The sequence below is a fragment of the Zootoca vivipara genome, chromosome 2 (genome assembly GCF_963506605.1).
Source record: "Zootoca vivipara chromosome 2, rZooViv1.1, whole genome shotgun sequence".
Classification (NCBI taxonomy): domain Eukaryota; kingdom Metazoa; phylum Chordata; class Lepidosauria; order Squamata; family Lacertidae; genus Zootoca; species Zootoca vivipara.
In genome coordinates, this window is record NC_083277.1 from 14,230,206 (window position 1) to 14,257,701 (window position 27,496).

The 27,496-nt window shown below is 46.0% G+C and overlaps 2 protein-coding genes across 3 annotated transcripts in view; both read left to right on the plus strand.

Annotated features, from left to right (window-relative positions):
* ABHD16A (abhydrolase domain containing 16A, phospholipase) overlaps positions 1-7,438 on the plus strand; it is a 35,052-nt gene extending 27,614 nt beyond the window's left edge. The window contains exons 18-20 of the mRNA XM_035107034.2: positions 2,640-2,738; positions 4,651-4,697; positions 7,111-7,438. Of these exons, the coding sequence (XP_034962925.2) occupies positions 2,640-2,738; positions 4,651-4,697; positions 7,111-7,194 (230 nt within the window). The 3' untranslated portion in view covers positions 7,195-7,438. The remainder of the gene's footprint in view (positions 1-2,639; positions 2,739-4,650; positions 4,698-7,110) is intronic.
* Positions 7,439-14,727: 7,289 nt separating this feature from the next.
* LOC118076117 (uncharacterized) lies at positions 14,728-23,444 on the plus strand. Of its 2 annotated transcripts, none has more exons than XM_060270954.1 (8): positions 14,728-14,823; positions 16,037-16,354; positions 18,374-18,667; positions 20,378-20,455; positions 21,057-21,267; positions 22,326-22,354; positions 22,963-23,030; positions 23,152-23,444. In XM_060270954.1, exons 1-8 carry the CDS (start codon positions 14,766-14,768, stop codon positions 23,251-23,253), a joined length of 1,158 nt encoding a protein of 385 aa, XP_060126937.1. In that variant the 5' UTR covers positions 14,728-14,765; the 3' UTR covers positions 23,254-23,444. The 2 variants fall into 2 exon arrangements, with proteins under 2 accessions (XP_060126937.1, XP_060126938.1); XM_060270955.1 differs by having other exon boundaries at positions 16,037-16,348.
* The last annotated feature ends 4,052 nt before the right edge of the window (positions 23,445-27,496 follow it).

A 27,496-nucleotide genomic window follows, 5' to 3' on the forward strand; every position in this document is an offset into this window, starting at 1 on the left:
TGCCTCCCGCAGTTTGGTCAGACTCATGTTGGTGGCTTCGAGAACACTGTCCAACCATCTTGTCCTCTGTCGTCCCCTTCTCCTTGTGCCCTCCATCTTCCCCAACAACAGGGTCTTTTCCAGGGAGTCTTCTCTTCTCATGAGGTGGCCAAAGTATTGGAGCCTCAGCTTCACGATCTGTCCTTCCAGTGAGCACTCAGGGCTGATTTCCTTCAGAATGGATAGGTTTGATCTTCTTGCAGTCCATGGGACTCTCAAGAGTCCTCCAGCACCATAATTCAAAAGCATCAATTCTTCGGCGATCAGCATTCTTTATGGTCCAGCTCTCACTTCCATACGTCACTACTGGGGAAACCAGAGCTTTAACTATACGGACCTTTGTAGGCAAGGTGATGTCTCTGCTTTTTAAGATGCTGTCTAGGTTTGTCATCGCTTTTCTCCCAAGAATCACGTTGCCTGCCCTTGGGCAAATCTGTAATAGTGCCTTACGTTGGTCCAGGTATTGCACACAAGCATAAAAGTTAGCAGTGGTACAGAAGTACCTCCAAAAGCTTTAAACTTCTTCTTTTTAAAAAGCTTTCTAGGCCTGTGTTTTTGGCATTTTACCAAATGAGGCGGGGCAACACTTGATTTATAAGGGTTCAGGCTTGGGGAGGGGCACTCACATCTAGGAAGCAGCCCCCCATCACCCCATCATCATTCTTTGGGAGCAAGTTAGGGGACCGTTCTGGGGATGAGTCAGGCTGGTGTAGAGTTGCAGGTGTCTCCCCCTTCTGCAACAAGTTCCCCCCCCCCCCGCAGTGGAGTCCCAGAACCAGACAAGGCATGAAAAGGGCAGAGGAGAGTTTGGCTGCATACAGGTGCAGTCTCCAATTGCTTGGGAAAAGCTCAGGAGAGGAGGGGTCTTAGCTGTGGGGAGGTAGGGACTTTCAGTCTCTGCAACCGATGCATGGGGTAAGAAAGGCTTCCTCAACCTCGGCCCTCCAGATGTTTTGAGACTACCATTCCCATCATCCCTGACCACTGGTCCTGCTAGCTAGGGATCATGAGAGTTGTATTGTAGGCCAAAAGCATCTGGAGGGCCGAGGTTGAGGAAGCCTGGGGTAAGACCTACCGTAATGAGCTGCTTTCCTCATTTGGTCTGATGCTCAGCCAAGTGAAGATCATGGTTTGGTTTTTTTTTTTTTACTAATAAAGAGTTAATTCCAACTTTGGTTTTTTAAATGATTTTTATTAAATTTTATAGAATAACAACAAACAAGGTAAAGGTAAAGGGACCCCTGACCATTAGGTCCAGTCGTGACCAACTCTGGGGTTGCGCGCTCATCTCGCATTATTGGCCGAGGGAGCCGGCGTATAGCTTCCAGGTCATGTGGCCAGCATGACAAAGCCGCTTCTGGAACCAGAGCAGCACATGGAAACGCCGTTTACCTTCCCGCTGTAGCGGTTCCTATTTATCTACTTGCACTTTTACGTGCTTTCGAACAAAACATTAAAAATTCCACAATTCATCACATTGTTACTTTCATTATATTGGGACTTCCCTCAGTGCCCTCCTCTGCGCTACATTGTCCATTGAACACACCTAGCAGGTTCCTCTTCTAAAATCTTGAACTAAAATAAAAAGAAAATCTATAACTATCCATTCTATCTATCTTATGCTTTACCGAAAACCTAACTATACTTCCTTAAAGGCAAATACTGCAATATTTCTTCAGATACTCTCTAGATTTCTTCCAATCTTCTTCTACCTTCTCCTCCTTCTGGTCGCGGATCCTTCCAGTCATCTCGACGAGTTCCATGTAATCCAACATCTTCATCTGCCAGTCATGTATAGTAGGCATCTCTTGCAGTTTCCAAAATTTGGCTATTAGTAATCTGGCTGCTGTTGTGGCATACAAAAAGAATGTACAATCTTTCTTTGGGATCTCATCTCTTACAATTCCAAGCAAAAAGGCTTCTGGTTTTTAAGAATTAATTCCAACTTTGAACGGTGTGATTTACTGCCGGCTTTCTCTTTGACAACCGCAGTTGCTCAACAGAAGGGAATAGCACCCTCTGTACAATAGCGTGGGGGGAACCTCTGGACCAGGAGCTGTATGCAACCATTCTGTTAGCCCCTCTAGACTCTCCCTGGCCCATACAACTTTGCCCAGCTGGAATGTGTCTGCGAACCCTGATCACTCTGACAACGCCTCTTGCTTGCCTGAATGGATGACGAGAGGGACGTGGGAATGTTTATCAAAACTTTCCCACTGTGCAAAGATTTTTTTTTTAAAAAAATACTCCCTCTTTTCCCTGGCCCTGCCCACCGGCGGCATATGGATACTGGAAGGTTCCCAGCAGAGAATGCAGCCTGTCAACTGAAATGCATTCCCCATTGGCATGCTCAGTTGTCTTTTTAAAAAGAAGGTGTGTGGCCAAAGATGAGAGAGAGAGAGTGGGGCTAAAGTTGGACCCAAATTAACCGCATCTGCAAGGGAAAAAAGTTATTAAATAAACTAGAATTCCCAGATGTGCCACAGTGTGTCAAGAAACTTGCCATGTGGCCGCTAGGGCAGCGCACTTGGCTCTGAAAACCTACCGACATTCAGGCAGCCAGGCCCTCACTCGCTCTAACTTCTTCCTTCTTCCTGCAGCCTCTGTTTATAGCCGCTACGAAGTGGAGGATGACTGGTGCCTGTCTGTCCTGAAGTCGTACAAAGCCGAAGATGGAGACGATTTCCCCTGGAGTGTCGGTGAGGCCTGTGCTAGAGGGGGAAAGAGCAACCAGGAGGGAATAACGAGGAAGGGAAATGGAAACGGGTTATGGGATAATGACCAATCGGGCTTGAACTGGCTAGCGGCCACGTTAGCCGCCAGAAGAGTAAGGATGAGGATGATTGGCCGGGGGCGTTGTCCTTCATGGTACCTGTCCGGGAATTAGCCAGTGACTAACTTGGAGCCACTCGTCCCTTTGAACGTAACTTGACCAATGGGGAGTTTAGAACAGACCACTCAGTGTTGGAATGGGTGGGTGTGAGAGGTGCCAATGAAGACTATTTGAAGGGGGAAAACTTGAGTGGCAATTATCCACGAGGAAGTTGAAAACTTTAGGAATGGGCCCCAATAGTAAGTGGAGCAGATAATGCAGGAAACTGGTCAGCTGTATATATAATTTCCCCCCAAAACCCAACAATTTTAATGAATTTTCATTGATTTTTATACAAATTAAGTTTTCCAATAAAAATGCAGTTTGACTTCCCTCCCCCCTTTATGTGATATCTTATTTTTAAATTTTCATTACTGCATCTCTCACTCAGTTCTGCTTAATTAATTACTCCCTTTCTCTTCCTTAGTAAATATGTAACTGCTTGTTTTAGATTAGTCCTGCTAATGAGCTTAGTTGTTTACAAAAGCTTTTTTCAGACATTCCATTAATCTTCCCCATTCTTTTTTTAAAGTTCTTGGTTTCTTATTCTTCCAGCAAGTTTTGCCATTTCAGCTTAGTCCATTAATTTGATCTGCCCCTCCTCCTTGGATGGAACGGTGTCTAGGCTGGCTCATGATGCCTGGGAAAGCATATGAGGTGGGGCCAATGAAACCAGGACCTGGGGGTTAAAATGTAAGAGGGTCCTTTCTGGCTCATGCCAAAGGTCCGTCTAGCCTAGCATCCCATTTCCTTCAATGGGCGACCAGAGGCCTGTGGGAAGCCCCCAAGCAGAGCATGAACACAAGACAACTCTACTCACTTGTTTTCCCCAGTAACTGGTAGTCGGCGTCACGTTGCCTCTGAATGTGGAAATGACGAGTCCTTATCGATAACCCTATTTCCCACTGATTGTTTATTTCATAAAACTTATACACACTGCCTGATTGCAAAACAAAACCCCAAAGCGGTTTAGGGAAAGGTAAAGAACCCCTGGACGGTTAAGTCCAGTCGAATTCGACTATGGGGTTGCGGCACTCATCTCGCCTCCAGGTCCACAGACAGCTTTCCGGGTCGTGCGGCCAGCATGACTAAACCACTTCTGGCACAGCAGGACACTGTGACGGAAATCAGGGCGCATGGAAACGCCGTTTACCTTCCCGCCACAGTGACCTATTTATCTACTTGCATTGGTGTGCTTTTGAACTGCTAGGTTGTCAGGAGCTAGGACCGAGCAACGGGAGCTTTCCCCGTCGAGGGATTCGAACCACCAACCTTCCGTTCGGCAAGCCTGAGAGGCTGAGTGGTTTAGACCACAGCGCCACCCGCTGCGGCAGTTTACAAATAGATGAAACCATAAAATCAGAGAAAGATTGAAACCATACTTTAAAACATAGGAAAGTTAAAATACTCAATCAGCTTAAAATTACCTCGGCTTGCTTATTAGCCTGCTTTGCAGTTTTAGCTTCTCCTGTGGGCTGAGAGCTAGCTATTCTGTGGTTTTGTTATCACGGTTTGTATGGTGTTGTATCTCCCCCTTCCCTCACCCCTCTGGTATCTGTACAGATGTAGAGTGGGTAGTAAATTATGCGGTTTTAAAGCCATCTATCCCCACATTTTGTGGTATCAAATTATCCCCATAGAAGAGGCAAGCTGGACTGTGTTGGGTTGACTATACTAGTCCTGGGTGCCTGTTTCAATCCCGTTAACCTCATCCCTTTATTCTTTTTTTTCCAAACAAGGTGATGACATGACGTCTGAAGGAAGACGGCAGCTTGCACTGTTCCTGGTGAGTTCCGAGACACATCGCCCCTCCTCAATTGCCCTGTTGGAGCTAGGGCTGTCTATTTATTTAGGGTTCTTGTATACCGCTTTCCATGATGAATGACCACAAAGCTCTTCAGATCTCAGGGTCCTGCCTTCGGCATCATCCCCAGGATGCCATGCAGTGAATGGTCCTGAGATTTAAGAGTCTCATGTTCTACCGACTAAGCCAGGGCTTTCCAAACTTGGGTCTCCAGCTGCTTTTGGACAACAAACAACAAACAACAACAACAACAATTTATTTGTACCCCGCCCATCTGGCTGGGTTTCCCCAGCCACTCTGGGTGGCTTCCAACAAAGATTTAAAATACATTAACATTTCACACATTAAAAACTTCCCTGAACAGGGCTGCCTTCAGATATCTTCTAAATGTCTGGTAGTTATTTATCTCTTTGACATCTGATGGGAGGACATTCCACAGGGCAGGTGCCACTACCGAGAAGGCCCCCTGCCTGGTTCCCTGTAGCTTTGCTTCTTGCAGTAAGGGAACTGCCAGAAGGCCCTCGGCGCTGGACCTCAGTGTCCGGGCAGAACGATGGGGGTGGAGACGCTCCTTCAGGTATACAGGACCGAGGCCGTATAGGAGTTTAAAGGTCAACACCAACACTTTGAATTCTGCTCCCATCGTCCATAGCTACGGTAGTAGGACCAGTGGTCAGGTATGATGGGAATTGTAGTCCAAAAACAGCCAGAGACCCAAGTCTGGAAAGCCCTGGCAGATGAGATGGAATCCTCTTCCTCTAGGTCAGGGATTGGGGACGTCACCAGATGTTACTGGACTCCCAGCTCCCATCAGCCATGGTCAGCATGACCAATGGTCAGGGATGTTGGGAGCTGGAGTCCATCAACATACAGAGGACCAAATGGAGCACATGGCTTGTTCCATCACTGCTGACTGTGATCGCTCTCTATTGGCTTGAAATGGCCCCTTTCGGCATGAAGGGGGCAGATCACTCTTGAAGTAGGCATGGCAACTGCCATCAGCCCTTGCCTGGGTTCAGTGTAAGTGGAACTGGCCTCAAGGGAAAGGGGCCCTGGGAAGCAGTGGCCTGTGTGCTGGTATTGTGGTCTGCCCTGCAGGCAGCAAAACCCAAATGCTTGTTTACAAAGCTGTTGTCCTACCAACCTTACTGTATGCTTGTGAAACATGGACCGCTTATAAATGCCATCTCCAACTCCTCGAAAGATTCCGTCAACGGTGTCTCTGAAAATTTCTCCACATCACTTGGGAAGACAGGCGAACTAATATCAGTGTACTGGAAGAAGCAAAGATCACCAGTGTCGAAGCAATGATTCTTCAACATCAACTCCGTTGGACTGGTCATGTTGTGCGGATGCCTGATGATCGTCTTCCAAAGCAACTACTCTATTCCAAACTTAAAAATGGAAAGTGTAATGCTGGTGGTCAACAAAAGAGGTTTAAAGACTGTCTCAAGGCAAATCTTTAAAACTGGGAAACACTGGGAAACAACTGGGAAACACTGGCTTGTGAGCACTCCAGTTGGAGAACAGCCTTTACCAAAGGTGTCATGGGCTTTGAAGAAACTCGATCTCAGGACGCAAGGGAGAAATGTGCTAAGAGGAAGGTGCGCTTGGCAAACCCTCACCGTGATCAACTCCCGCCTGGAAACCAATGTCCCCACTGTGGAAGGACGTGTAGATCCAGAATTGGCCTCCACAGTCATTTACGGACTCACTGTTAAGACCGTGTTCATGGAAGACAATCTTACTCTGCTACGAGTGATCATCAAAGCAGAAAATTGTGGTCTGCCCAGCAGGCAACAAAAGCAGTTCTGGGTTTTGCCTGGGGAGAAGGGAGGAGTTTGATTCTCATGTTAATATAATTTGTGCTTCCCAGCACAAACCAAAACACTACCGTCCTTCAAAATTCACAAATGTGTACATATTGGTGAAAATAACATACAAAAATGTGTTAATGGGGGGGAGTTGCTTGCAAAAACTTATTAGGCATAATTATATGCAAACCCTGTTGATTAGGAGAAAGAAAAAATTTGTGGAGACTTTTAAAAGAATAAAACAAAATTGCAAACTGTGCAGAAACATGAACTGAAAACAGGAGAAAGGAGAAATTTGCCCACCCCTAGTTTCACCTCTGACCAGTTTTTTTTGGGGGGGGAGCAGCAGAGATCACAAAGCTCAGCATCTTTTCCTGTATGTTCTTGCCCTCGGATTGTGTCCTTCCATTCCTCCCCCTCCTCCCCCCCCGTGTCCTCACAATTGGTTACTGATTCTCCGGCAAAGCTAGAGGATTATTGCTTCCGTTGCCCAAGTTTGCATGTTGTTTCCCCACTCCCTTCCTCATCCCATCCTTGGAAATCCATTTTAACCTTGTTTTCTCTCCTTCCTCACTCCACAGGCCCGGAAGCACCTCCAAAATTTTGAAGCGACGCACTGCACACCGCTCCCTCCCCAGGAATTTCACCTCCCTTGGAGCTTATAGCACCTCCATCACCCCTGCGCCAATCAAGGCCTCCTGTATTGGCATCTGCCCATCCCACGTAGTGCATCTGCTCTTCTTTTGTGTGTGTGTGAGTGAGTCTGATCATCTCTGCTACCCTTCCACTGCAAGCTGTAAATCTGCTTCCTCTCCCCTGTAATATTTATCCTCCAAAACCCTCCTTCGCCCAGAAAATAAAACCACACACAGTTGTAGAGGTTCACAATAAAGATGGTATTTTTTTATACTTACTGAGTCTTTTCCTAGCCCATGTAAGTCGGTAAAGGTGGGTGGTGAGTAAGGGGCCTGCCAGCATTACTGTATGCTTGCGAAACACGGACCACTTATAAACACCATCTCTTAGAAGATTCCATCAACGGTGTCTCCCAAAAAGAATTCACATCACTTGGGAAGACAGGCAAACTAATGCCAGTGTACTGGAAGAGGCAAAGATCACCAGTGTCGAAGCAATGATTCTTCAACATCAACTTGGTTGGACTGGCCATGTTGTGCAGATGCCTGATTATCGTCCTCCAAAGCAACTACTCTATTCCAAACTAAAAAAATGGAAAGCATAATACTTGTGGTCAACAAAATATGGTTAAAGACTCTCTCAAGATGTAGCAGTCCTGAGTGGGACTCCCAGGCTGAAGGAAACTTCACCACGCAGCAATAGAGAAAAGTAAAGTAATTTATTGTTTGCTGACAGCAAGCAGTGACTCAGGATACTTCCTAAAAAATTGAGCCCCAGAGCATCAGTGCTCTGGGTTTATATACCTTTTCCAGACAACATTTGGCATTACAAATGTAAACCAATAAAGCATGGACACAATAAGCTTCCGTATGTCCTTTTAAGACTACATGACAGCAGTACATGTGAAAAGGATCTAGGAGTCTTGGTAGACTACAAACTTGACATGAGTCAACAGTGTGATGCAGCAGCTAAAAAAGCCAATGCAATTCTGGGCTGCATCAATAGGAGTATAGCATCCTGTTCAAGGGAAGTAATAGTACCACTGTATTCTGCTCTGGTCAGACCTCACCTGGAGTACTGTGTCCAGTTCTGGGCACCACAATTCAAGAAGGATACTGACAAGCTGGAACGTGTCCAAAAGAGGGCAACCAAAATGGTCAAAGGCCTGGAAACGATGCCTTATGAGGAACGGCTTAGGGAGCTGGGTATGTTTAGCCTGGAGAAGAGAAGGTTAAGTGTTCAAATATATAAAAGGATGTCATATAGAGGAGGGTGAAAGGTTGTTTTCTGCTGCTCCAGAGAAGTGGACACGGAGCAATGGATTCAAACTACAAGAAAGAAGATTCCACCTAAACATTAGGAAGAACTTCCTGACAGTAAGAGCTGTTCGGCAGTGGAATTTGCTACCAAGGAGTGTGGTGGAGTCTCCTTCTTTGGAGGTCTTTAAGCAGAGGCTTGACAGCCATCTGTCAGGAATGCTTTGATGGTGTTTCCTGCTTGGCAGGGGGTTGGACTGGATGGCCCTTGTGGTCTCTTCCAACTCTATGATTCTATGATTCTTCCTCTTCTAAGAAAAACTTAGCATTTCTATAGCATACCCATATAAAGCACTTCCTTAGCATACCCATATAAGGCACTTCCTTAGAGCTGTGGTTGGTATCTAATGCAAAAAAAACCCCTTACGTATCAAGCATCCTGCTGGCCATCAAATAGAACATATCCTGACCTTCTGCTGTATAAACATCCTATCTGGTCTCATGCCCTTGATGGCAGAACATTCCGTCTAACAGATGGCATACTGAAAACACAGCTAAAATACAAAGGCAAATCTACAAAAGGTAGTATAAACACTGACAACTGGGAAACACTGGCCTGCAAGTGCTCCAATTGGAGAACAGCCTTTACCAAAGGTGCCGTGGGCTTTGAAGACGCTCAAACTCCGGACGAAAGGAAGAAACGTGCTAAGAGGAAGGCACACTTGGCAAACCCTCACCGTGACTTATGTCTCCACTGTGGAAGGACGTGTGGATCCAGAACTGGCCTCCACAGTCACTTACGGACTCACAAGTGATCTCCAAAGAAGAAGAACAACAAACTACCTGTGCAATACTAAGGCAATTCTCTGGAGACGGAGGGAAGAGATGACGCTTTTTATCACTGGCGTTAAGTGGGGCATCTTGAAACTATTTTTTTTTTGCCTTCCTCCTCAAACCAACTTAGCAGGGCTAAGGTTAAAGATGGGGGAAAGCTCCTCTGGCCAGGGGGCCACCAACTTGAGTGCTTTTAAGACACGTTTAGGCAAATTGGAGGGAAAGGTTGCTGACCGTTACCAGCCACAAATTATGGGTTCTGTTTGGTTTTAAAAAGTATATGCACTGCCCTCTCGCAAAATACCAGGCCAGTGCACAGCGATATGGTTGGCATCTGTCTGTCTCGAAAGAGAGCGGATTGCGCCTTTGGAGGTGGAGTCAAACCACTTGGGAATCGCAGCGCCTGCTGTGGCTGCAGAGACTCGTAACTGCTGCCTCCTGCGTTGTTTTTGCTGTGTTAGCACCAACTTCACCTGTCTGGGGCACCAGCCTGGGCAGTTCGTATGGAGGCAGTAGTTACGAGTTTCAGTGAATAGGAGGCCCTGATGGTCTCTGCCCATTGCTGGGGGCTGCCCTCGGGGGTCTCCTAGGCTCCTCTTCCCCCTTGATGGCCTTTGATTCCCAGTTCAAACATCAGGTGAGGTTGATTTGATTCCCACCCGCCTTGTTCCTAATGTAGATATTCATTCACCCATTGTTCCCTGGCAGGGTGCCAATACCATTATTGGGTTTGCCTCAGGCGCCAAAATGCCTTGTGCCAGCTCTGGCAGCAAGTGAGACAGAGATACCCCGGCAAGGCATCGGCCCAAGAGAGCGGACACAGGCCATGAACTCACCCGCTGCACCAATTCTGCTTCCCAGAAAGTGGGTTTTCTCTTTGACATCCCGAAGCTCAGCAAAAACAAAATGAAAAACGGGACTAATCCAATTCTATTTTTTTTAAAAAAATATATATTTTTTTTAATTTTCCAATTAAAACCAATTATATCACATTCAATATTTCAAATTATACACATATATATATCAATCAAACCGAATGTTATGCCAAATCATCTAAAGAATTTTTTATTTGGGTTCCCATGCTTCAAGAAATTGGGAATTCCTCGCAACTGTCCACTGCCGTCTTTTTTCTAAAGTTCAAATCGTCCTCCAAGTTCATAATAATCCAGATCTTCCCCTTACAGTCACATAGATGTTTTCCACTTTCATCCGATTGTTTCCCAGCCGCTGAGCTAAATATCAAACAAAGTTTCACAGATGTTCTTTCTCCTGTGTGAGTTAATCAGTCCAGCCTCCCCATAAATCTTCTTAATGGAGCTCCTTGTTGCATCGAAGCAGCCCGAAGCAGCGCCATCTCAAAAAGCTCAAATCACTTTCGCTTTCTCTCACAGCCATGAAGATTCACGATCATTATAGAATTTACAGCTTTTTCAGGCAGGAGACCCAAACATCAAACCATAAACTCTTGGTAAATTAATGGATCTCCTTGCCCTATAGCTGAACTTAGCTTCAGGTCGCTGCTCCAATTTAAAGTGCGTCACAACTCATAAATCCTCCGAGCGCGTCCAGAACTCCTTCCGCCCGACTAGGGGGAGGCTTTTCTCATCGGCAACTCCACATCTTTAAAAAAAATATGCTCAGTAACAACAGTTATAAAGTTCAACTCACACAGTCTTTTGCTTCTCTTTCACTCCAAACAAGCCAGGACATCGCGTCCGGGAAGGTACGAGGCAACAATATGAAGGAAAAAAAAAAAAAAAAACTTCCCTTATCGCTCCGTCCCCATCAATCCTTCTTCCAGATGCAGTACAATCTTTGACTCCTCTCCTTTCAGCAGCATAAATTTCTCAGCAGTAAACAGCGCTTCTTCCCCTCCTTCTGAAGTATGTCCATAGATTTAAGCCTAATTATCTTCTTTAACCATGGAAATCCCCGCCATGCAGATTAGCGTCCGGGAGTCCTGGCCCTCGTAAGTGCTCAGCCCAAGCTCCCCCCACTCCAAAAACAGTCGGAGTGGGTCTGGGGGCATCGCGGGCCAGCGGCCCCTCTCCGTAACCCCCGGGAGGGTAGGGGGTTGCCATTTACTCCCCTAGCAACCGCCAAATTCCTTACGAAGGTCAGAGAGATGGAAAACAGGTCCGCCATTCCTGCAGGCGGAAACCGGAAGCCGGGACTAATCCAATTCTAGGCTGCGCCAAGAGTGTTGAGGTCGAAGGGTATACGACTAGAGAAGCAGCGTTAGGTGGGCCAATGTTTGCATAGCTTAACGCCCTTCTTGTTATAGGTCTGTGGTTCCGCACTGCTCAAAATGGTGATTCGGCATAAAATCCAATTTATGCAAAGTCAGCAAAGACGGCACAGCAGAATTTGTAAGAGTGTAGAGACCACTTCCAGGGCGGACAGCTGCAATCGCTTGGAGCATCTCTTAAGTGCTGAAACAAACAAAGATTGCACTGTTCACGGTGACAGTCGTCGCCCCCCCCCCCCCCGGGTCCTATATGTTCTTTCCTTGTAAAACCTAGAATATGGCAACAACAAAAAAGTTTGGCTTCATTCATTGCACCCTCATTGGCACTTTAATGTCTCTCTTTTTAGTTGCCCTCTACACCCTCATTCCACTTGCAAATTTGCAGGTGCCCTTGTTGTGGAAAAGCAAAGTTAGGCAAAAACAGGCCAGTTTAGTAGCCGCAGGGTGCTAACAACTTTTTTTAATTGTCTTTATTTCTTAATTAAAAATTTACATATCAACACAAATTATTTCAACATAACATAATCAAACATAATCGATAATAACACAACATTACATACCATAATCAAACATAATCAGTACAAAAAAAGCACAAAAAAGAGGAGAAAAGGGAAAAGAAAAAGAAAAAAATCGAATTAAATAGAAAAAAGGAAAAAGATAAGAACAAAAAAAAATACCTCCAAACATTTAATATCGGTTCCCTTATTATATGAAATTTCTTCTGTCATTTAGATTCTTTATCATATCTCACATGTTATTGTCTTTTATATTATTAATTACTTATTCAGCTTATGCATTTTAATTTAAACAGATCACCCATTTTGAACTTATACCTTCTTTATAGAAAAAGTCTTCCACCACCTTTTTTGAAGGTGGTGGGGAGGGATCCCGCAAAGTAACATTCCACACTGCACCATTTTGTTGCATCTCCCACGTGTCATATAATGAAAGCATTCATTTGCTCCCTGTTTATGGTATCCTCATCATAGCTGCCAAGTTATCCCTTTTTTAAAGGGATTTTCCCTTATGCTGAATAGGCTTCCTCGCGAGAAAAGGGAAAACTTGGCAGCTATGATCCTCATACTGTTGCTTGGCCATCTCTGTTCAAGGCACTATGATACCACTTTTATCAGTCGTGGCTTTACCATCCTGGGAATTGTAGTTTATTAAAGGTGCTGAGAGTTCTTGAGAGGCTACAATTCCCAGAGTTCCCTAGGAAGAGGGATTGGTTGCTAAAGCACTCTGGGAATCGTAGCTCTGGGAGGAGGAATAGGGGTTTTCTAACAACCCTCAGCTGCCATAACAAACTACAGTTCCCAAGATTATTTTGGGGGGTGGTGGAAGCCATGACCATAAAAAGTAGTATCATAATACTTTATATGTATAGTGCTGTTTGCTAAAGAGGTTCGCCCAAGTGGTAAAATGACTGAATTTTAAACCCTGCTGGTTTTATGAGGACCCATCCTCAGATGGTAACGTCTATTACAGACCCTCCCTATTTTTCCAGGGATGTCCCTGATTTAGAGAAGCCATCCCAGTTTCTGATTTGATCCCGGAATGTCCCACTTTCCCTTAGGATGTCCCTATTTCATTGCAGAAATATTGGAGGGTGTGGAGTTCTATGACCCCCGAGCGGTCTGAAGGCAATCCTGTATAGGGAAGGTGTTTTTTATGTTTAATGTTTTCTTACATTTTTATATATGTTGGAAGCTGCCCAGAGTGGCTGGGGCAACCCAGTTGTGTGGGGTATAAATAGTACAATTATCATTACGGAATGGGACATCTCGGAAGGTGTGCTATCATTTCAAAACGTGGTGAATGTCGTACTTCGGAATTTGGTAGCATCTTCCATCAGGAACAGAGTGTTGTTTTCCTAAAGCCCTCAGAGATGAGGAAGAGGGGCATAAATAGAAAAAAAAAAACCCTTTTTCCAATATGTTTTTAATATTTTCTCATATTCATTGACATCAAACAAATTATAATCAACATATATACAACAAATAGCTTTGCCAAGCTTTGACTTCCCCCTCTCCCTCAGCAGGTAATCTATTTCAATCTACTCGCACATTTTATCACTTTTCAATACCAAATCAACATTGTAGGATCTATTACAATCCTGCCAGTGTTTTTAAATTCTTATAATTATCCTTCACATAGTCCACAAATTTACTCCACTCTTTATTGAATTTCGTATCATCCCGTTCCCGGATTCTCCACGTCAGTTTGGCCATTTCCATATAATCCAACACCTTCGCCTGCCACTCTGCAATCGAGGATAACTCTTGAGATTTCCATTTTTGGGCGAATAGAAAATAATCCTAAATGACTGTGAGCCAGCCTTCCAGGCTCTCATTCTCCTCTCCGGCGAAGAAGAGAAGAAGAGTTTGGATTTGATATCCCGCTTTATCACTACCCTAAGGAGTCTCCAAGCAGCTAACATTCTCCTTTCCCTTCCGCCCCCACAACAAACACTCTGTGAGGTGAGTGAGGCTGAGAGACTTCAGAGAAGTATGACTAGCCCATAGCTGCCAAGTCTCCCGTTTCCCCCGGGAAACCCCCGTTTTTACTTACCTTTTCCCGGTGGTCCCCCGTATCACTTCGTCTCCCGTTTTCTCCATTATTTTCTCCTGCCGGCAGCCATTTTTTTCTGATTTGCCCTTCTTTGGGCACAAAAAATGGCTGCCGGCGGCTTCAAAAGTCGCCTCAACGCATGACCGGACGTGCGTAGATGTGACTTCCGGTGTCGGCCATTTTGGTGCCTATAGATGGGCGGCCCGACACCGGAAGTTGCGTCAATGCACTTCCGGTCATGCGTAGAAGCTACTTTTGAAGCCGGCGGTGGCCATTTTTGGTGCCCATAGAAGGGCAAAGCGACACCGGAAGTTACGTCGACGCAACTTCCAGTGTCACACGGCTGCCGGTCCCGGATTCTGCAGTCCGGAACTTGGAAGGTAAGGACTAGCCCAAGGTCACCCAGCAGCTGCATGTGGAGGAGCGGAGACACGAACCCGGTTCCCCAGATTATGAGCCTACCGCTCTTAACCACTACACCACACTGGCTCACATCCAGTTATACTGTGTCTGCCGGGAGGTGATTAAATGTAGCTCTTTTCCCTTTGACTTTTCTTAGAAATGCCCAAGACACCACCACAGGGAGAGATAACATTTCTTGGTGAATAATGCTTTCCTTCCTGTTCAGCGCAGTTCACCCTCTCGCTTCGGGAATTATTGTTATGAAATAAATGGCAGAGCACTGAACAATATGGAGTTTTGTTGGCTGAGGATACTGATAGGATTATTCGTCCTGAGGAAAGAGAACGGTAATAGATCCTTCTGTGAGGATCAAGAAGGAGAAGGATGGGTGGTGGTTGGGAGAAGATGTCATTTGGCCCCGAATGTTTGCTTCCCAAACACGGATGTAATCAGCAGGATTATTTTATTTCTTTATATATAGGATTTTTTTGGGATTTTTTTGGTAAGTGAAAGGTTTGGCATGGGAGAACAGAGAACAGGACACAGATCTGTATGGTTAAATAATGAAAAGTGGGCGCCGTGTTGATGCTTGTGAATAAAGCGTTTGAAGAATCCTGGCATGGAGGGGTCTGCTGTTGCCAAGTCAGAAAGTGACTGAGAGGAAGGGCAGGGCAGGAATACGAGGCTTTTGGGGAATTATAGGGACAGAACTACCTAAATTTATTCATGTATGCAACTGCAGTGGCAATAATGTTACTTGCCCAAAATCTGAAAGAAGAAGTCCCAGCAAAATTTTATTGTTTAAATTTTATTTTTATTTTTATTTTAAATTTTATACCCAGCAAAAGAAGACTGAATACAAAAACTTATGGAAAATGCAGAAATGGCGAAACTCACCAGAAAAAAGAGAAACGAAATCGAGATAACAAACTTTTTAATGAAAGAATGGAAATGGTTTATTGAATATTTACAAATAAACAGATAAGAACATTGGCAGGGTTGTTGTAATAACCTGCAGTTTTATATGAGTATATATTTAAAGTAGATGGATAAATGAGTAAGTTAAGATTAATTTGGAACATGCAAAAAATATAAAATAAAATAAAGGGACCGCAGAAAGAGAGGGGAAGGAAGTCAAGTTTAGAAACGTTAAAATGATTGTAAAAATATTGAAATGTATAAAATTGAAAATCATAAATGGAAGAAATAAAGGAAGACAAGGCTCAAATAAACCAGACAGCAGACTCTCCAAAGCAAAAATTGAATCAAGAGGGCGGATCAAAGTCACAGCTCAGTGGCAGAACACCTGCCTCGCATCCAGAAGTTTCCAGGTTCAATCCCTGGACTTTCTAGGTAGGGCTGGGATATAATCGTGTGTGAAATCCCAGAGAGCTGCTGCCAGCCAGTGTAGACACTGCTAAGCCAGATGGACTGATGGTCTGACTCGGTATAAAGCAGCTGCCTTTGTTGCTTGGGGGGGGGGGCTTGCAAGTGTGGGGTGAGGAGGGATGGGGCTTGGGCAGAGGAGACGTCAAGACTTCCATTTCTCTTCTCCACCAGCTTTCGTCCCCGAGAGAATTGTCCGCGCTTCTGGGGAGCAGGCCACGCTTCCCTGCGAGTCCGTGAGCCCCCGAACCCGTTGGTTTTGGCTCCCTCTGAGTTCCAGGTGTGCTGAGGTCCAAAGGGGTTACGTAGAAATAACCTGGAGCCTTACTGGAAATGAAGTGGCTCCTATTCGGTTCAAGGAGCGGCTGGCAAACCAGACATCAGGGTCCCTGGCCCTCCGGAATCTGGTCATGAGCGATTCAGGCACCTACGTCTGCCGTTTGCCCAACGGCTTGGAGACTCGTACCGTGCTGGAGGTGACCGCAGGTACCGGTATGTTTCTCAAATAATAACAAGAGTCTGCCTTCTCTCCAATGACCTTCAAACATGGGACTTCTTGAAATAGAAGCAGTGCCAGATTTACAAACACAGTGGTACCTCGACAACCGAACGATTCGATTTCCGAAGGTTGTGACTTCCGAAGGTGACAACCCTGGGAGTCTTTTTGCCCCGCGTGTAGTTCTGCGCCTGTGCAAAGCGGTGCGCGCGGTCGGCGCAGGCGCAGAAGTGGCGCTTTGACAACCGAAGACTTCGACTTACGAAGACGGCCGTGGAACGGATCATCTTCCTAAGTCGAGGTACCACTTTACACTAAACAAGCTGTAGCTTAGGGCCCCACTCTCTTGGGGGCCCCCAAAAAAATTAAAGGAGGAAAAAACTGGATGTAAATTTCCAAAATATAAGATAAAAAAAACAAATAAAATAAAACCTACATACAGCAACAGTGTTTGGTGTTGCGTAGGCTCCTATGATGTAAGACATGGGCCCTCAATCATTTTAAGTTAGAGCTTAATAATTATTTCACTATTAATATACTTCTTCTTAATTGCATTTCACTATTAATATACTACTTCTTAACTGTACTTCAATTCAACAATTACTTAAATCTGGCCCTGAATAGAAGAGTGGCCTCTGTAACACAGAAGACAAGGCCACCTTGTTCTTGGCTTGCGACAGAATTACAGATTTGGAGAGTTGGAAGGGACCCCGGGGGTCATCTAGTCCAACCCCCTGCAGTGCAGGAATCTTATTGCCCAAGTGGGGGCTGTTAAAAAGGCTCATCCCTCGTGCACCATCTTGCTTTCCATTTGGCTAATACGTCTCTCCTTCCTTTCTTGATCTCTGCTCTTCTTCTTTTTTTAAAAAAAAATTTATTCGGTTTTCAGATTAAAATTTTACAGCCATGTATCCAACATACAACATTGAAACAAGATTCCAGAGAATCTCCTGGACTTCCCTCCTCCCCATTGTGTGTCCTACTGTTACTCATTTCCTCCTGCATCTTTTATAATAATCCAAATCTTTTACTTCTCCATTGTATCCAAAATTCACCATTAAATTACAAGTGTTATCCCAATCCTATCACTGTAACAATTTTAACGGTTTACAATGGTTTTTAAGGTAAGTTATAAAATTTCCCCATTCCCCATTCCCTATTAAAATTTTGGTCTTCCCGGTATCTGATTCTTCTGGTCATTTTAGCCATTTCGGCATAATCCATCAACTTGGCTTGCCATCCTTCTCTGGTAGGGACTTTTATCTTCTTTCCATATCTGGGGATCTCTGCTCTTTTTATCATGGCCTTTTATCCTCTTCTCACAGCAGCTGCAAGCCCACCATCTTAAGCTATAGGAAGGCAGCTAGCAAAAAATTAGCATAATAAATGCAGCCACTTCTAGGATCTCTCCCACAAGTGCCCTCAGCCAAGCGATGCTGTTCATCAGGCCAGGTGCTGGCACACAGCACCCTTGTGTTTCTGCTGGGTCCCAGTACCTTGACAGCACCCCTTCTGACTCCTAGCACTGACCCTTGCCTTGGAATGGCCAAGTGAGTCATCATAGTCAACTCCGCACAATTCTGTTCATTGACAGCGCTATGGCGCCACATTGAGAGTCATGGCTTCCCCCAAAGGATTCTGGGAGCTGCGGTTTGTTAAGGGCGCTGAGAGTTCTTGGGAGACCCCTGTTCCCTTCACAGAGCTACAATTCCCAGAGTTCCTTGGGAAGAGGGGTTGACCACTCCGAGGAAAAGCACCCTTAATGAGCTTTATAATGCTTTAAAATTATAGTGTGGATTTGGCCCGTGTATAATTGCTCCAGTAGGGGCATTGTGAGTAAGGTTTAATGGCAGATCAGAGATGCCCTCCATTGCTAGCAAAAAAAGGCCAGAACCATAGAGGTCGACGTACATGGGGGCGTCTTATACACAGGGAAATATGGTACTTTCCTGAGGACCTCTTTGAACCTGGAGCTCGGCCTGCTAATTTGTTCCCTTTTCCTCTTCTCTCCCCAGGCTGCCACAACAACGTCTTCGTCTCCTTCTGGTGGCTCAACGCCTCCTCTTTGCGACTCAGCTGCCGTCACTGCCGCTCGCCAGGCAACTTCAAGCCAAACTCTTTTCGCTGGATGCTAAACTCAAAACCGCTGGGCAACGAGCACTGGTTCGAGAAGAGCAATTTCGGGTCCTTTGTCCAATTACTGTCCACCCGGCGGAGGGCTTGGGGGCGCTGGGAATGTCACTCTCTTGCCAATCACACTTGGGTATCTGAAATTTGCTTGGAGCCACCCGTCCGAGAGAAGGGCGCAGGTAATTTTGAAATACTCTGTGCGGTTGTCTAGCTTACATCCAGCCTCTGTATTAAAGCAAGCATGGAAAACCTGTGGCCCTCCAGATGTTCTTTGACTACAACTCCTATCCTCCCTGGCCATTGGCTGATGCTGGCTGGGGTTGATGGGAGTTGGAGTCCAAAAACATCTGGAAGGCCACAGGTTTCCCCACCTAGGCCCTGAAGACTTGCGCAGAAAAGGAAGACTGCAGTAGGTACAGCTTTTTTCCATCTCAGTGCCAAAGGGAGGGAAGAAATCCCACCTAGTGCAACGCTACTTATTCCATTTGATTTGATAAGATTGACATACCACTTAAATCAACAGGAACCTCTAAGCATTTTGTGTATAAAACAATACCTACCTTGCAAGTGTCCTGGTAAAACCAAGATATCCCATTTTCAGGCAAAAGCATGATGGCCGTTTTGGGCGCTGCGATCCCACACAATTTATCCCGCCCCAGAAAAAGCACTTTTGCAGGGGCTCAATCTTTCACAGTGCCCCAAAATGGCTTTTGTGGTGTAGTGGTTAAGAGCAGTAGATTCATAATCATAGAATCATAGAGTTGGAAGAGACCACAAGGGCCATCCAGTCCAACCCCCTGCCAAGCAGGAAACACCATCAAAGCATTCTTGACATATGCCTGTCAAGCCTCTGCTTAAAGACCTCCAAAGAAGGAGACTCCACCACACTTCTTGGCAGCAAATTCCACTGTCGAACAGCTCTTACTGTCAGGAAGTTCTTCCTAATGTTTAGGTGGAATCTTCTTTCTTGTAGTTTGAATCCATTGCTCCGTGTCCACTTCTCTGGCGCAGCAGAGAATCTGGGGAACCGGGTTCTCGTCTCCGTTCCTCCACACGCAGCTGCTGGGTGACCTTGGGCTAGTCACACTTCTCTGAAGTCTCTCAGCCCCACTCACCTCACAGAGTGTTTGTTGTGGGGGAGGAAGGGAAAAGAGAATGCTAGCCACTTTGAGACTCCTTAGGGTAGTGATAAAGCAGGATATCAAATCCAAACTCCTCCTCCTCCTCCTCCTCCTCCTCCTCCTCCTCCTCCTCCTCCTCCTCCTCCTCCTCTTCTTTTGGGGGGCTCCATGCTCTCATGTGAGAGCACGCCTCCCAAAAAAGCGTGTCTTTTGGGCTCCATGATCTTACGTGCGTCATGCGCGGAAGCATGTCTAGGAAGATGTGGGTCCCAGTTTTGGGACCCAACTTATTGGAGGGTATGACAATATGAAATATCCATCTCCCTTCTCCTCACCCTACTACAACACCACTGTGGTGACCTAGCTGCTCTCAGAAGTCTGTGGTCATGCTGTAGTTCTCAGTGCCATCTGTGGGCTATCAAGGGAACTGCAGCGTGATGACATACTTACATTTTTTGTTATATGTGTAGCAATAAGCAGTGTTAATAATAATAATAATAATAATAATAATAATAATAATAATAATTTATTTTTTATACCCCGCCCATCTGGCTGGGGTTCCCCAGTCACTCTGGGCGGCTTCCAGCAGAATATTAAAATGATTCATCCAGTATTAAAAGCTTCCCTAAACAGGGCTGCCTTCAGATGTCTTCTAAAAGTCAGATAGTTGTTTAATTCTTTGACATCTGATGGGAGGGCGCTCCACACGGCGGGCACCACTACCGAGAAGGCCCTGTGCCTGGTTCACTGTAACTTTGCTTCTCGCAGGGAGGGAACCGCCAGAAGCCCCTCAGAGCTGGACCTCAGTGTCCGGGCTGAACGATGGGGGTGAAGACGCTCCTTCAGGTACGTACAAAAAGTTGAGGTTTCAGCTCCCCAGGAAGTTCAACTAAAAAAAGGTTTGGTGGAGCAGGTCAGGAAACAACCACACACACACAATAAAATGGCATGCCATTTTGGCTGGGTCGGCTTGCCTAAATGAAAATGCTTTCAGTTATGTGAATCTTGGATGCACAAGAGCCAGGCCTGTAGACCTGAGATGGATTGTCTCCTACTATCCCTTGACAAAAGTGCTATTCCCAGCATCTCAGGGCTGGTATTCCACCACGAGGGATCAATTATGTTACAGAGGTTCAGGAGTGAGGACCAACCAAAGATATTGCCAGAGCACCTGCAGAAGATCCCAAGTCCATAGGAGCATATGAAGCTGCTAATGCAGAGTCATGCTATTGGACCATCTAACTCAGGATGGAGATTCCTGCTTTGCAGGGGGTTGGACTAGATGACCCTCAGGGTCCCTTCCAACTCTGCAATTCTATGAATCTATGACTGCTTACACTGGCTGGCCTTCTTGCTTCCAAGGAAGGCCAACGGGCGATTTTGAGGTTAGGGTGAAAATCACCGTTTGTTCCTCATTTCAAAACAATATCCAAACCCTTCCCTGAAGGTTCTGCTTCTGCTGAGCAGCCTCCCTATTTGGTGTCATTTCTCTCGCCAAGTCCTGCCACTGCCAAGACAACGGACGCTGCGCCTGCAGAAGCCGGTGGAGTGAAGGGCACCAAAATCTGGATTTGGGCCTTGCTGCTCCTTGGTCTGGCTCTGGTCCTGGCTGCTTTTGGAACAGCCGTGTGGATGTGGAGGAGGCAGCCAGCAACCAGGTGAGTCATGGACCCCTGACCATTAGATCCAGTCGTGACCAACTCTGGGGTTGCGGCGCTCATCTCGCATTATTGGCTGAGGGAGCTGGCGTACAGCTTCCAGCTCATGTGGCCAGCATGACAAAGCCGCTTCTGGCAAACCAGAGCAGCACACGGAAACGCCGTTTACCTTCCCGCTTGGTGCGGTACCTATTTATCTACTTGCACTTTGACGTGCTTTCGAACTGCTAGGTTGGCAGGAGCTGGGACCGAGCAACGGGAGCTCACCCCGTCGCGGGGATTCGAACCGCCGACCTTCTGATCAGCAAGCCTTAGGCTCTGTGGTTTAACCCACAGCGCCACCCACGTCCGTGGATGGACTTGGCGGCGGTGAACGCAGTGCTGTCTGGTGTCCATGGAGCCTGATAGGGTGGGAGACAAGGAGCTCAACAGTAGGTGGTGCCAAAGCCAATGACAGGAGAAGCCAACTCATTCAAGTTTAGTCCTCATCCACCAAGGTCAACGCTGAGACTAAGGAGGAAGAAGCTGACAACCGTGGTGGAGCTTGGGGGTCTAAAATTTAAGCAATGTGGACTAAATTTGCTTCTGGAGCTCCTCCAGGATTAGGGGCCCTGAAGTTTTAGCTTCATGAGTTTCAGAGTAGATCCACCCCTGGGGCTGATGGGAGTTGAACAATATCTGGCGAGCCATCGGTTCCCTCATCCCTGCAGCAGACAGACCAGTACTCTGACATTTTAATGTAAGACAGTTTCATATCCCTGCTCTATGTTGACACACATCTGGGCCTTCCTGTTAATACCAGGCGGGGTTAAGATCAAAACAACCCCTTAGAACCAGCAGGTATAATGAAATGGCACTTGTATTATGATGGCATCGTAGTGTGTCATTCTCAATCCCCATCATGGATAGGGGAAAAACACACATTATGAAGACTTAATGACTTAATAAACAGGTGCAGGAGAAATGGAGAGTTTAGTTCAGAGTACCGCTGTTGCTGATGTTGCCATGTCGACCATAAAATGTATGTAGCCCTAAGACCCCTGCAATTTTCTTTCCAGGAAGCAGAGAGGAAGAAAGGAGAGGGCAGGTGAGGAATGAATGAGAAGTTCTTCCTTTTGCCATTTAACAAAAGCTTCGTCTCCACCTCCATCATTCTGCCCAGACACTGAGGTCCAGCACCGAGTGCCTTCTGGCGGTTCCCTCGTTGCGAGAAGCCAAGTTGTAGGGAACTAGGCAGAGGGCCTTCTCGGTGGTGGCGCCTGCCCTGTGGAACGCCCTCCCAACAGATGTCAAAGAGGGAAACAACTACCAGACTTTTAGAAGACATCTGAAGGCAGCCCTGTTCAGGGAGGCTTTTAATGTTTAATTGATTATTATTTTTCTGTTGGAAGCTGCCCAGAGTGGCTGGGGAAACCCGGCCAGATGGGCGGGGTATAAATAATACATTATTATTATTATTATTATTATTATTATTATTATTATTATTATTATTATTATTCGTCTTCCAAACTGTTCAGTGGTCAGGGGTTGGTGGGAGATGCACTCCTCCAACAATATCTGGAGAGCATCGTGTTGGGAGAAGGGATCTTTCCTCGTGAAATTCCCACAGTGGGGAGTTCCACAAACGGCCCAGAGAGATTGCACTGATAAACGATTTCATGTTTGTTTCATCCCACTGGTCACGGCGACCCCAAGGCTGCGCTTCTGTGATAAATCCAGCCAGAGTGAACGAGGAACTTTACAAGAGGAAGAGTCTGGAGGAGGTAAATACCGGCTGGGCATTCCTGGCGGAGCTCGGGGCTAGGATATAAGTCGGGGCAGGCGCGCTGCACATTCCACTCCCTAAATCGCCCTTTCTCTTTTCTTGCCGGCTTCTCCTCCCAGGGACCTGCTTCCCTTCATTATGCACAACTGGAATATCCCCGGAGGAAATCCGCCTCTGCTTGCACTCAAGACAGCAGCACGGTGTACGCGGTCATTGTCTGACGCCGTGACTTCCGACACCCACACTTTAACATTGGCAACCACAACTTCTACATCTCCTCGGCACAGTTCCTTTTGCTGCTTCCTCTCAAAGCCTCCGGAAACAGTGAACAAGAGGTTCCCACATATGACTTTTGCTCCTCAGGCTCCATGTCCCCAAAAGCCACCCCAGCCTCCTGCTTCCTTTAAACAGGCCTGCTTTTTGTCACTTTATCTGCTTGCTGCCCCCCCCTCTGGCTGTGTACAAACTATAAAAGAAAAAGAAAAAGCTCAACAACTTTGTTCGGATTTTCACTTTGGGGAATATGGCAACCCTATTTTAAAACATATTCAAAGCGCATTCTTGCCCCCTCAAAGAATTCTGGGCCTTGTGGTTTGTTAAAGCGGTGCTGTGAACTGCAACTCTGTGGGGGGTAAACTACAGCTCCCAGAATTCTTTGAGGGAATGATGGTGCTTCTAAGGCGTTTCAAAAGGTATAGTGTGTGGGCACGGCATGCGTGCGCGCGCACACACACACCCCTTTCCCATCAAATGCTTTCTCTTCTTTAAATCACAGTCAGGGCCAGATTAAGACCTTTAGAGGCCCTAAGCACTGAAAATGTCATGGTGCAGCCCGCCACGTCATTCAAAATGAAAACCATGCTAAACCGTAAAATAAACTTTTTTTTAAAAAAAAAAGTAAAACATTGCAACACATGATTTCCTCACATTATTTCCATTTGTATCTATACTGGTAGGTGCCCCCTGGTTTAGGTAGGAATAAGTAATAAATAAAAATAGAACGGGGGGGGGGGCAGGGCAAGGGTGTGGAGTGGACTGTAAAGAAAATTCTGATTTTCTCCCCCATTATGACTACTTCAATCATTTTTCAAAAAATCAAATGTCAAATTATTATTATTATTTCTTAATTTTTTGTGCTCCTGCTTTTCTGGTGTCCTGAGCATGTGCTTAGCTGTACTGTTGGTTCATCCAGTACTACATAAAGTCATACGAGAGTTGTTGTTAACTACCACCAAACCCCTTACATCCATTTTCCTTCCATCAGCTGATAAGAATGGATGCAAGTTCCCAGTGGGGTTTTTTTTTAAAACCACTCTTTTGCACAGAGGAGTTTTTGCACAAAGCAGCTGCATTAAAAAATAAAAATAAAAAATGCCCCTGCAGGCAAGGAAGGAAAGGAAGAAACAGGCTTTCATGAGAGAAACTCCAAATCCTTGCTGGACTTGGAGCAGCAGCAGTTGTTGTTGTTGTTGATTATTATTATTATTATTATTATTAGTAGTAGTAGTAGTGCTTTCCCCCCTCAACGGTATGCAATACCGGCACCTTTTTTTTCTAGCGAAAAAAAGCACTGATTACAATCATTACTTCTGCCGTTTTGTGCCGATCTGGAATATTGAGGAAATGTTATTAAAAAATGAAAGAAGAAGAGTTTGGATTTGATACCCCTCTTTACCCGAAGGAGTCTCAAAGCAGCTAACATTCTCCTTTCCCTTCCTCCCCCACAACAAACACTCTGTGAGGTGAGTGAGGCTGAGAGACTTCAGAGAAGTGTGACTAGCCCAAGGTCACCCAGCAGCTGCATGTGGAGGAGCGGGGAATCGAACCCGGTTCCCCAGATTACAAGCCTACCGCTCTTAACCACTACACCACACTGGGTCTCAATCAAAGGTGTCCAGGCATCTACAGAAATGCCTCAGTGCATGCCCAAAAAAGACCTCACGTTTCCTGGCAGGAAGAAACACAGGTTTACTGATCATGACTGAGGCTGTTTGCCTGCTCCTCTTTCCTTTGCATCTGGTGTGTGTGCACAGAAAATAGTAGATCTACCTGACGGCCAACCCATGGAGACATTGCTATGCATCTCTAAGTATTATTATTGAGTGATTATGAAATGGTTGTATAATCTTAGCAGGTTGTGGAATTTTAGAAGGAGTATGGCTGTGACCATCACGAAGCGGCACTTCTGAACTTGCCACTGCGCAATTCACAGGAGACAGAAATATATTGCAGTGCGTGTGGTTTCTAATATTTTGTAATCCAAAGGCAGGAAATTTCATTTCAAATGGCCGCCACTTGTCCGCCTTCTCTGACCCCAATAGTTCACGGCTGCTAACACTTCCTGCTCACACTTCTTCAGATGGTGTCCTGTCAAGCTTCCCTGGCACCCGGAGCTGTTAAAACGTTTGCAGAAATTCCTAAGTTCGTTGGAAGGAATTGTTTCCACTCGCGATCCTTGAAATGCGCAGCAGCAGCAACAACTAGCCAACCCTCTGGGTTAAGTCGTTCTTGGGCATTTCGGCGTATACAACCGTTGGCGTCCCGTTATGCATCTTAGTCTGGCACCCTCCAGCCTCTCTGAACTCTAGAGCTGAGTATTCGATTTGATCGGCTCCCTGGATGGCATTGGGTAGGGAAAGAGAAAAGAGACACAAGGCATAAACAGATAGTTTTAAGAAACAGCCTGGCTAGATCAGACCAAAGACCGATCTTGTCCAGTATCCTTTTGGCCACAAGGGTCAGGCGGGTGCCAATGGGAAGCCTGCAAGCTGAACTTTCTATATTTATTTATTTAATATCCTACCTTTCCTCTGAGATCAAGTGACATGTACATGAATCTTTCCCGTCCCCAAAACAATCCTGTGAGGTAAAAGGTAAAGGTAAAGGGACCACTGACCATTAGGTCCAGTCGTGACCGACTCTGGGGTTGTGGTGCTCATCTCACGTTATTGGCTGAGGGAGCCGGCATACAACTTCCGGGTCATGTGGCCAGCATGACTAAGCCGCTTCTGGCGAACCAGAGCAGCACACGGAAACGCCGTTTACCTTCCCGCTGTAGCTGTACCTATTTATCTACTTGCACCTTGTGTTCTGGGTTCAGGCTCCACACAGGAAGTTGGGGACTTAACTGGTTTCTGAACAGGGTTGTTCCCCCCCCCCCCCCAAGATCCCATGTTCTTAGAGGGTCTCTAATGAATGTATACTTAACTTATTCCAGCTGAAGAAGAATTGTCGAAACAGGGCCCTGTCCTGGTATATACACTTCATCTGACGTATAAAGGTAAAGGGACCCCTGACCATTAGGTCCAGTCATGACTGACTCTGGGGTTGCGGCGCTCATCTTGCTTTATTGGCCGAGGGAGCCGGCGTCCAGCTTCCAGGTCATGTGGCTAGCATAACAAAGCCACTTCTGGCGAACCAGAGCAGCGCACGGAAACGCCGTTTACCTTCCCGCTGTAGTGGTACCTATTTATCTACTTGCACTTTGAGGTGCTTTTGAACTGCTAGGTTGGCAGGAGCTGGGACCGAGCAACGGGAGCTCACCCCGTCGCAGGGATTCGAACCGCCGACCTTCTGATCGGCAAGCCCTAGGCTCTGTGGTTTAACCCACAGTGCCACCTGCGTCCCTGTGAGGTAGTTTAGGCCAAAAGCGTGTGGTTGGCCCAAATGGCTCAAGGTCATCCAGGGAATGGTATAAAGAAGTGTGAGATACAGCAATTAATGATAAATTAATGTGCGCTATCAAAGTAAGAAGGGGGAAATGGAAGAGAAATGACTTTGACGAAATAGGGAAGATATTTGTGGAATTTGTAGAAAGGGGTCAAACCATCTCAAGAAGTAGTTTGGTGTTTTTTGGAAAGTTGGATAGTTATGATAAATAATGGTCTCAGGGGTGGGATCTACATTTTTATTTGTATTATTATTACTTTGTTTAATTTTTTTTTAAAAAAAATAAAGGTCACCCAGTGGACTTCATGACTAAGTGGGGATTTGAACCCTGATCTTTATTAAGCCTTTTACCCAAACCAACCCCTCAAGTCCTATAACAATAGGAACAAGTCCCCAGTTTATCCTCAGAAGGAACAGGAGAAGTTACCCTGTTGGAAGTTACCTCCATGTAGGTGTGGTCTTCCATTCCAGGTTCTGCTTCCTCTCTTCTCTTTGAAGATCCTTCTGGTCCTGGAATCGAAAGAAGGGCATAAGACAGGGAGAATGAACCCACAGCCCTGGGGATTGGACTCCAACTCCCATCATCCTCATGCAATAATTGCCGCGTCAGAAAGAGCCATAAGTAAGACAAAAGCCTTGCAACTCACCAGCTGGGTCCTTGCTCCCTTGCATTTCCTTCGCCTTCGTAGTCTCACTGGGGATGAAAAGAATGACAGAGAAATGCTTTCTGCGCGTTAGCTGTTCAGAGTTCATTCAGACAGAAGAAATGTGCTGTGTTTGAGTGGGCATTTTATA